The sequence below is a fragment of the Sander vitreus genome, chromosome 13, assembly GCF_031162955.1.
Source record: "Sander vitreus isolate 19-12246 chromosome 13, sanVit1, whole genome shotgun sequence".
Lineage (NCBI taxonomy): Eukaryota > Metazoa > Chordata > Actinopteri > Perciformes > Percidae > Sander > Sander vitreus.
Genome location: NC_135867.1, coordinates 24025389 through 24036514, shown reverse-complemented (window position 1 = coordinate 24036514; position 11126 = coordinate 24025389). Strand labels below are relative to the sequence as shown.

The 11126-nt window shown below is 40.9% G+C and overlaps 1 protein-coding gene across 1 annotated transcript in view; it reads right to left on the bottom strand.

Moving 5' to 3' along the window:
• Positions 1-257: 257 nt before the first annotated feature.
• The window catches only part of med13a (mediator complex subunit 13a), a 92402-nt gene continuing 81533 nt past the window's right edge, over positions 258-11126 (bottom strand). The window contains exons 22-30 of the mRNA XM_078266453.1: positions 10908-11099; positions 9976-10199; positions 7287-7429; positions 6988-7146; positions 4890-5078; positions 4239-4381; positions 3867-4031; positions 1725-1825; positions 258-1373 (exon numbers count right to left, since the gene is read on the bottom strand). Of these exons, the coding sequence (XP_078122579.1) occupies positions 1241-1373; positions 1725-1825; positions 3867-4031; positions 4239-4381; positions 4890-5078; positions 6988-7146; positions 7287-7429; positions 9976-10199; positions 10908-11099 (1449 nt within the window). The 3' untranslated portion in view covers positions 258-1240. The remainder of the gene's footprint in view (positions 1374-1724; positions 1826-3866; positions 4032-4238; positions 4382-4889; positions 5079-6987; positions 7147-7286; positions 7430-9975; positions 10200-10907; positions 11100-11126) is intronic.

The following is an 11126-nucleotide window of genomic DNA, read 5'->3' as shown; positions in this document are numbered from 1 at the left end:
CAGCCAATCAGATTAAAGGAGAGGTATTGTAAACTAAAGAAATGTGCTGAAAAGGACACTGCATGTCTGACATTAAGACAACTGTTCTAACATTTTAGCTCTAATTTTCTCACTCTCCTAAAAAAAAAATGTCTAACCTGAGGTCAGCTACCTCCAAGAGATGCCAATAGTTCTCCTTCCTCTCCACTATTGGTGTCCTTGTCCAATTGCACATCACAGTCCCCATCCCAAAAGCAATAAACACAAGTACAGGGAAATAAGTTGACACACTTTATTCCTAAAACAGAAGCCACACCACCAACTGCTGGCATGGCATTCATATATAATTATTTATATATATTGCCGTTTGGTTTTTGTGTCTAAATGTGTGGTATAAAATACTATATACAACAATGTACCTCTTTATTTGAACACAGTGAAGTTCATTGCTGTACAAGTCCTCTGTAGCTACAGCTTTGCTGTAAGTCGTTCATGCTCAAAAGGCATGAAACATAATTCTCCACTCTAATTCTTCTGTACATTGTGGCAATACAAATATTCTGTCTCCATTACAAAAAATAATACTCTAAAAGCAACCTACTGGGACTTTATTTAATTTTTATGGGGTTTTTATTCCTGGTTGTTTTTTTAATTAAGACAATTACATATATCTTAGACCAATTGCTTTAAAGCAGGAAGGTGATATAAACCTTCGCCATTTTTTATATATAAAAGAGATTAAGAAATAAGACAAATTATACATTTAAAAACGTACAATAAATAAGATGCAGGCATTTCATTTGGATACTATTTCATCCAAAGGAATAAAAAGGAATTTCAGGTCTTAAAACCAAAGATCCATTCATGAGTTTTTTCCTTGATCAAATATGTCCCTTTTCTTCCAATAACTTTACAGATAGACTTGTCTTTCCAATACAGACTGGCCAGTGACTGTGCTGCCATGCTACATACCATGACAACCAATCTGTCATTCTATCACGTTCATTAATTGCGACTCAACTTCTGGTTTCCCCCCCTCATCTTTATTCCCTTGTCTCTATGTGCATGTCTTTGAATCATAGGGACGGGACTGTTTTAACCAGTAACAGCCGTCCAATCCCATCTTGGTGCAGGATCCAGCTCCGTACGCTGGCCTAGTTCTTGCAGTTTTCTTCAGTCTTGATGAAACGCCCTTTGGAGTCGTTGCTTTCCTTTTCTTTGAAAGGTTTCCCCTAGATCCCCCCCTGTAACAGGCTGTTGGCTACAACATGTTCATGATGAAGTTGTACATCTGGTTGAGCACCACGAAGTGAATGGGTAGACATGATCGTCGGTCCTGTGTAGCTGGGTCACACGTCAGCCAGGAGAGGGCGTTGTACTGCTCCAGCACAAATCTGTTCAGGCATACAAAAGAAATGCAGTTACTCTTTAATTTGGAGTTACTTATAGAGTGACACACTTGGTTTAAAAGATTAATAGATAAAATAAGCCTTTTGTTTTTCAAAATGATCCATCCAGGGCAATAATTAACCAAAATACATAAGAAACTAAGTGCACATAATGCTTAAAAACTATTAAAAAAAACAATATATACAAATATATGTTTAGCTCTTGTATATCAGTAATAATATTTCAGTCTGAATAATATCTGCAATACAAAAATCCCCCTGAAAACACAGTCAGCGGGGTGGTACTAATATTCTGTGCACTCGACTTGTAACAGAGTGTGTTGCAGTGTTGTTTACCTGAGTACATCTGAGGTCTGATTGGAGTCGAGGGGGTGGGAGTGTTTGCTGTGCAGTAGTTCATCTGATTGCACTGAAGACACATGTAGGTGCAAAGAGGCCTGAGAGAGGGAGCACAGGGGAAGAGGTGCTGTCAATGGCCTTATAATGAAGTTGTTGAAGACACCTTTTGTTATGTCTCATCTAAATAAATATAGCTCTTTTCACAGAGCGGTGACAGCAGCAGTGAGTCTGTAGCTAGTTCTAGAAGCAAGGGAGATCAGCGCAAATCTAAATGATGTAGTTTTCTTGTATCTACCATTTTGGTTACACACATGTGTTGAGTTACCAGAAAAACACTTGCTGGGGCAGAGTTACAGAATGTTACAGAACAGATTTATAGTTCATTAATGGCTTACATATTAACTGCATATTTAAAGGACAGTTGTGGTTTTATGGGGAGTTGCTTGCTGGACTATTTTCTTGGTTGGGAGTAGTGGTTTCCTGGAGTCTTATGTCACAGTGAGGTTTCCCAGCAGCAAATTTGCCTAAGTCCTAAGATGGCGAGGGCATGACCCGCTCTACTCTGCCTCTGATTGGCTAGTACTCGTTGCCTTTGTTGGTTGGTTAGGTTTAGGCATGAGGAGTGAGATTGGTTAGGGTAAGGCTACATCCACACTGCTATGTTTTTTACACCTAGCGTCAACACTACTCCAGCGTTTCCCGAGCCCCTAAAACGGAGACATTTGGAAACACAGTTAACTCTGTTTAAGTTTGAAAACTCGGGGGTTTTGTTGTAGTCTTGAAACGGAGACCTTTGAAAATGACAACGCACGGCAGTCAGTCTTATCAGTTAGGTAGGCTTATATACTTTTCAGTAACAGTTCCACCTCGCCGTCAGTCCAAGCTAATAAATCTACGGTCCTACTTTTCGCTGTTGTTTTTCTTTCTCCAAAGTATTCTCTGTAATTGTAACTTACATCCATGATTTTCAACCAGAGTAACGTTAGACATGTGCATACCCAGTGTATGTGAATGGTCATGTGATATGCATGTTTAGTTCTGCTACAGAGCTAACACGCTCGTGTGGACGGAGATCATTTTTGTTTAAAAACGCTTTTTAAAAATGAAAACTAGTGCTGTCAAACGATTAAAATATTAATGTCATAGTTAACTCGCAATTAATCTATCTATTTATCTATTTTAAATGTCCCTAGATTTCTTTTTGTCCAATTAGTTTTTCTCATTTTAATGCTCTTATCAACATGGAAATGTGGATCGGCTTGCTTTGTGCTTTTGTCGCCTGGCTTTGACGACGGGCGGAGAATTGGCATCAGCTGTGTGCTTGGCCATCAAGTGGTATTTCATAAAAACATTGACGCCGTTAAAATGGGTTTGCGTTAACGCCGTTAATAACGCATTTAACTGACACCACTAATGAAAACATGGTGTGGATGTAGCCTAAGAATACCAGGGTAAGCCAATCAGAGGCAGAGTAGGGCGGGTCATGCCTTCACCATCCTAAGAAAAGAAATATTCTTTCATGGCAATCAGTGGAGGCTCCAGGAAGTTATTGCGCTTAGAAATGGTCCACCATACAAAGCCAAGCTAAGCTAATCAGATGTTGCTGTAGCTTCATATTTAATGGACAGACATGAGAGCGGTATCAATCGTCTCATCCAACTCTCGGCAGAAAGCATATTTCTAAATGTTGAACTATTCCTTTAAAAGGAAAAATATAATTAATATCCCTACGGTTTGTTTTTATTCTAACCCTAATGCCCTATGACCTACCTTAAAGGGATACTTTGCCTATTTCAATCCAGCTCTGTTATCTTTATGTGGGCAGTGTGTTTAAATGATTGGTGTGTGACTTCCCTCCAGCAGCGGACTTCTGTGGTGCGTTTCGAGTTATCCGGTGTATTTCAGCAGAGCTTGGCTGCTTGGAGCTCTGTGCACTGCGACCACGGAGGGAAGCCACACACCATTCCTCTAAACACACCGCCCACACTGCCATGACAAGAGGCTGGATTTAAATCAGCAAAATATCTATTTAATTGTTCTAAGTTGTCTTGTTCAACCAATAAAATACTTTTTTGTGTAAAAAGGCAGCACTAAAAGAAGCCTACTAAATAAACATGTGAGAGGGGCAGGGCCTTGTACCTTGAGAAAGAGTGGACACTGGTTCTGAGCCTGCGGACAGGCTGACCAGAACCAGTCAGGTAGTGGGCCGGCTTTAGCCGTGGAGACAAAGTAGCCAAGTGCCAGAGGCTGCTGCAGGAGGTTAGGAACCTCTTCATGAGACTCCATACGATCCGTACTCTGGCCCTGCAGCAAGGCAGAAAGTCAAGGTTAGCTCTGTTCCAATGTGTCATACCACATTGTACTGTATGGATTCTAACAGATTACACGGTCAGACCATCTGATGTTGTTACATTCTGACTCATTTAACAGCACACAGAGGAATGGACATTAATCCAAAGCTACTGTCAATATTGCAACATATAAGTATATGGCATCTACATGTTAACTCACCTTACTGCCATCACCTCCGTGGTGGTAATGAGAGCCAGGGGAGTGTACTGGTGAAGTTGTGGGTGAGATGTTAATGATGTCTGGGTCCACCAACTCGTTCTCCTGGTCCAGCAGGTCAAAGATTCCGATAGCATCGGACCCATCTGAGGAGAACAGGTGAATTATTCAACAGGTCTGCAAGTGATGAAGTGTTAACATCTTTTTTTTCCCCTCTCTTTTTTTTAAACCGATACACTCCATGTGTTTCTGAAAAGCATCTAAAATGCTCTTTACGAAAGTTCTCCTTCTGGTCTGTATGTCATTAGCCAAAAATATGTATTTCATGCAGAAACTATAATTTGGACATTGGCTTTTACTTTTAATGCCATTCTGTGGTTAATGTAGTTATTTACTGAGTGTAGAATGTGAGTGACCATGCTTCATGTAGATGCACTAAGTATGTAAGCACACACCACTAAAACAGACTGGAAAAGTAAACAGGAAGGATTTTTAAACAAACAGTGCAGATTAAAGGGGAAACGCAGTAATTGCTGCATTTCCGTTTGACATCTGTCACTTTGTTTAAGGTCCAGAAAATAGGATGAGCCACACTGAATTAAAAATGCATGAGAATCCCAGGGAATGACTGACAGATGAAGGAGCTCTACTGACCAGTGGTGGCGTTTAGAATGTCGATGTTGGGGTCAATGTTGGTGTAATTGGAGCTGGCCACTTGGACGAAGGCGGATGTGGGGAAGACCAGGATGTGGGTGCAGGAGGTGTCCTGTGGGGTGCTCAGCTGGGACGTCTGCATGTTCAAGGTGGTGCTGCGGCCAAACACTGAGCCTGTTGACACAGAGTCTGATGGGACGCAGAGAGGGAGGAGAGAGACGGGTCAATAAACAGTGTGGCTAAGAAGAATGGAATTAAATATAGGAATCCTTGTCACAATCCCTTTATCTTGTAAGGGTAAAATCTTTTAACTGGTCTGGGCCGAGCAAATTCTCCATGTTTGAGTCAAGAACATCACATAACTCACAAAGGAATAGAACATACTAAAACTCTGTGGCATTCAAGCATCAAACCAGAAAACCGAAACTAATGAATACTGCCAAACAAATTACTTGAAGCGCAACTCTCGCCAAAATGCAACCTAGGGTCTTTTTGTGAATGTACCTGAGTCAAACTTTCGTTTAAAAGCACAATTAGGACGGAAACGAATGGCCTTTTGAATGGGAGTGCTAGCGGCACTACTATGATCGCTTCAAAATCCCTATTTTTAAAACACTAAGAAGGCTCGACACAACATGAAACTTTGCTCGAAGCATCACCAGGCGCTCTACACCTTAACGAAAGCATTGACAGCATTGTTTGTGTACCCAGAGTTTACTAAAAAGAAAGGTTTTGAACAACTCACTTTAGCTGTTGGTGTTTCCGGTCGCTGCCATCTTGCCAGTCAAAAAGTGTCAATCTCCAAATGCAACGTAACGGGAGGAGAGTAAAGATGGAAAGCTCCTAAAGCTTAGTTCCATATAAATGCATGGATAATTTATTGTTTTGTCGTTACTGAAAAACAATATTGACCTTGTAGTTGAAAAAGGAGCCTCATATGGAGGCCGTTCATTCGCATTCTGAGATCGACACTTTTTGACTGAAAAGAAGGCGGATAGCGTAAACAACAACAGCTAAAGTGAGACATTCAAAGCCTTTTTTTAGTAAACTCTGGGTACACAAACAATGTTGTCAATGCTTTCGTTAAGGTGTAGAGCCCCTGGTGTTCCTTAAAGCAAAGTTTCATGTTGTGTCGAGCCTTCTTAGTGTTTTAAAAATAGGGATTTTGAAGCGATCATAGTAGTGCCGCTAGCACTCCCATTCAAAAGGCCATTAGACCGAAAAACGATAATATGGTAAATCTTAAAAGTGGCTTTTCCGTCCCTATTATGCTTTTAAACTAAAGTTTGACTCGGGTACATTCACAAAAAGACCCTAGGTTGCATTTTGGCGAGAGTTACGCTTTAAATGTTACTCTGTATCAATCTCTACACAAGAGCTAGGATGTCATCTACTGTACTGTGTATCAGATGGGAATCAAGGAGGTATTAAAAAGTGTACTGGATCTAATCTTTACATCTAGTCATTTTACTTTATTGCAACATACTAATGAATATGTTAATAATATACAAGTATTATCTTCAACTGAGCAGCAAGTAACAGTTTTACCTTTGTGATTCCTTTTAATTTTACAATGGTAGGTTTCATTTCATAATCATAGAAGAAACTAGATTTAAAATGTCAGAATAGCAGTTACGTCTTATGCCAATGACTTGCTTAAATTTAGATTCTATGTTGGAAAACCCCTCCTAGTCATAGCCATCTGAGGCTAAAACAGCATTGCTAATCTCTTTCAGTTTACAGAGCTTTTTAGGAAGGAGATGTCCTAAGCCCAGCATCGCTCAACACAATCCTGGTATGATGCACTGACAATCCCCCACTCGTTTCCCAAAATAAACCCATTGATCTGGCTCTCCATCACACAGCATTGAGATCAATGGGCATCTGAGAGCTAGTGCTTCATGAGCGAAAGGTACATGATCTTCCCTGCCATCAATCTGCTCTGGACAAGGAGGGGACACACACTGTGATATGCTGCTGCCATCCATCACGACACACACATACCTCTGCACTGCCTTTCTTGGTACTCAGATGAGAAGTGTATGTTAAAACACGTAGTAGGTATATTTATAATCTTTGTCACGTGCACACACTGTACCTGGCATGATGATAAAGGATCCCTGGGGCTCCATAGCAACCAAGCACACGCTGAGGATGCTGGGAGTATCTGAGGCGGAGATGCCACACATTCGACACATTTCCTTCAGACGGCGACTCAGTGACTGGAGGTTTCTCCTGCTCAACAGAATATTCCAGTCTGGAACATCAAGAGAGGAGAGCAGCAGGGATGAATGAACATGTGACTCACTGCGATGAAAACCATTTAAATGACTTAAATGCTCTATTTTGTTTGGTCACAAAAAAGCATTTGAGAATGATTAAACTAGTTGTCCTTACCTTTTAACTCTCCGTGTCCTATCCTGCCTAGTCGGCCAATCACCACCCTCCAAGGGACTGATGTCATCTGCACTAGTCCCAAACACCAATCCCACAGCTTCTGCAGGCCGAGCCGCCGAACAGAGCCCTTTTTCCTCCGTGCTCTGCGGAACATGCATTGACCCACATGTCAAAACCACTTTTCAAAGTATATTTAGCTGCAAGTCAATAGAGCTGGTTTAACATTTTGTTGAGGCAGGTGAAGGCGAATCTCTAATGTGTGGGCCTGTGCAGACCATAATTGACTGACAGCTGTGTGCCTTCCCTCTCAAGCCTAATTTACACTTAAGTGAAAAATGCCATTTAACAAGCATAATTGATAAAAATCAGTTTTGAAGAGTTGGTGACAGCTGTCGTGCACCTTTTGTATGGTCAAAGACAATTGTTGTGCAGCTGTGACTCAATGTGGGATAATTCACAGAGAAAAATGAACAAGTCGAGAATGTGGAGGAGGATGGCAAGTCACTTTCAAACATGTACAACACTGGTGTTAGTGCTATAGTGTTCAGAAAAATGCAATGGACCGGACTGTTTAACCCTTAGAGAACGGAGATCCCGCGGACGGCCGTTAGAGGTCCACGGGAGATCACTGTTTACGTGACCCTGTTTATATGTATAAAAAACAGCAACAGAAAGCTAAGACTGTCTTTTGCTCTTCTGTCTTTCGCACCATTATGTTGTACGCTTGCGATGACGTCATCACGTTATGTGACGTCCGGTCCAAAACGGGCTGATAACTAGCGGTGGCAACAGTGTATTTCCCCGTAATGGCCGTGGGAGATTGTTGTTTACATACAAGTTTGAATCGATCTAAAATAAAAACCAAAACAGTTAAGATTCATTCATTCATTCATTCATTCAATTATTCATTCTTTTTGCAGCTTAAAGCTAAGGCTTAAGCCCGTATCTCGTGATGACGTCATCACGTTACGCGTCGTCCAGTGTAAAACAGCTGGCGGACCATTTCTATTGCAGATGAAAAACGCCTTTACGCTCTGCTCACAAAAATGAGCATATCTCAAAAACATTTTTTTTTTTTTATTTTTTTTTACATAGTTCAAATAACTTATGGAGTGTCTCGAGATATTGTATTAATCGCATGCCGCCATTTATTAATTTATTTTCACTTCACTCGGCTTTGCGTCGTGCCTAACAGGCTACTATTTTGCCGTACTTCCTCGTAACACATCCTGCTGCTGCAGGAATAGCAACGCGGATTTCGGTGTCTCATTCTGGTGCCACTGATATGCCTGCACTTCTCTCTGATGCTCTGAAACAGACGTTACAGGAAACAGAAACATTGCTGCACGTAACGCTTGTTAACACTATACTCGACAGCAGCTAACGTTAGCCTACCGCTAGCTAGTAGCTGGATTAAACACGGTTACGATGCTGACAGCTAATGCTCAACGGTGTAAAGTGTGTCTGTATTTCACTGTAGAGGATTCAACACCAGGATGTAACAATCTGCAGCTGCTGTTGTCGGAAAAACATAGACGGTGCGTTCAATGAAACTGGTAATTTACAGCCTCGTGGTGCATTCAAAGTTGTTGTGAAATGCCCTTTTCCCATCTGGTGGTTGTTTTTGTCATTCAACAGCTATTTACTAGTGAAATAAGTTATTGTTATAGTGATTACATTATTATAAAATCATTTAATTTTGACGATATGGCCTTAGCAATAAACAAGCCATTCTTTAATGTCGCCAACTGTTTAGTACCCTTCTTTTTTTTCAGGTTCAGGCACCGGTACCATTTTAAAAGTACCGCTTTAGCACCGGTATCCAAACCAAACAATACCCAACCCTAATATTGACTCTAGATTCAAATGTGTGACTAGATTAAATATATAATAAACAAATACAAATCTTAAAATCAAGTTCATAAAGTCATTTTCTTTGCATTCATTTGATTCCCAATCAAGATACACTGGTAAGAATTGCTTTCCATTGTTAATATGTACTTAAAAACTGTTCTGAAATGCAAAATAATAGAATTTTAATCATGTGATAAAACATGCGATTAATCGTGATTAACTATAAAACTTCAACGATTAATCACGATTAAGAAAATGTTTGATGTTTGACAGCCCTAGTTTCTACATTTAGAAATGTTTTGGATAAATAAGTTTTGTGTTTTTAATTTAGTAAAAAAAATCTTTTGTTTTAATTATTTTATTACACAATTTTAATAATTTTATTAATTATTATGGTTTATTGGTTACTTACATAACCTTTTAGCCTATGTTGTACTGATTTTAGGGATATGAAGTATTTTAAGATACTCCAAGAAATTACATCACAATAAGCAAACATACAAATGTAGGCACTGGTGGACCAATTCTATTGCAGCGTTTAAAGGGTTAAATAACTTTCACAATATCTGCACTACAAATAAAAACATTGTGTGACACGTTTTCTGTCAGCAGACACTTTCTTACGACTATGACAGCTATGAATTATTTTTCATTAGTTGTGTCACACCTGTTAAGGCAAGACAACGTATAACTCTTTCTGTACTTCTTCTAGTACTCAGAGTTTATTAACCTTGGTCTTGTGTGGGGGTCCAGTGGTGTTACATGATTTTTAATATGGTAATAAAGACTTTGAAGTTGGTAGGTTATAATGCCATGCAGACGGAGGTAGTCCTACCTGTTGGGCACATCTATGTTGATGATACAGGTCTCTAGGAGTTCCCCATACAGGTCAGTGCATGTAGCCAGGAGCCAGCGTTGGTCGTGGGACAGACAGTACCCGACAAACAGCACGTTGTATTTCTGTGATGCCTCTCCAAATGTCTCCCCGAGCTCCGTCTGCTTGTCCTTTACCGGTGCTAGAATGAACGGAGGTGTATACAGACGCAGACACTCCGGCCTCTGCAGATTGGGAGGTAAAGTGATGTCAGGATAATGGATTTAGGATAAATGTTCAGCCCTTCTAATTGGATATACTCCAGCTATGTACAGTTTGTGCATGCATGATGGGCTGCTGGACTTTCAGAACTGCAAGACATCGTCTCTTTCAATCCTAATTTCTGCTGAATTCACATTCTAGGCATCTTTACATGCAAAAAGGTCCCTTGTGTCACTCCTATCTGTCACGCTATCTGTAAAGAAGGAAGTCCACTGAATTAGGTCCTGATCTAAAGTGTCCTTTTGTCTAAACCTGGAGTCGAGATCCCATTATGGAGGTCTCAGGGAGCTAGCCAAGCAGATAATGGAAAGAAAACTCTGGAGTAGCAGAGGGTTACAAGTTCCCTTGGTCCTGTTCCAGGAGAAAACACTATGAGGGTGGTTAGGACTAAAAAACTCCCTGCCTTCTTTCTCTTCAGTGGCAAACTGAACACAGCCGGGGCAAAAGGCTGGGTCACATCAGGTCAGGTTCATGTTTGCGAGAGAGCTGAGGGCCACAGTGTCAGCCTCTGTTTGCTTGCCTATCGATCAGAGGACAAGGCTAGCATGTTAATGCTAACGCACAGCCAAAGAGATGAACTGTAACTGCACACTAGGACTAACACTTTTCTCTGCTTTACAGATGGATTATGTCAAAACAATTAAAGTGCAACTGCTACGTGTTGCATTTACCTCTGGGCTCTTCAGTGCGGTGTCAATGGCCAGGCCCGGGCCGAAGCCCGTCAGTGACTTGACATTGGTGAAGGTGGGCAGTGGCCGTCTGCACTGAGCGAAGACGGAGAAGGCAAGAGACTTGAGGTGCTGGGCGTAGATGTGACGGTCTTCGCCGCGTACTGGCTGAAGCAGGTACTGGCATGGGACAATCTGAGGTAAAAAGACAAGTTGTTAGAC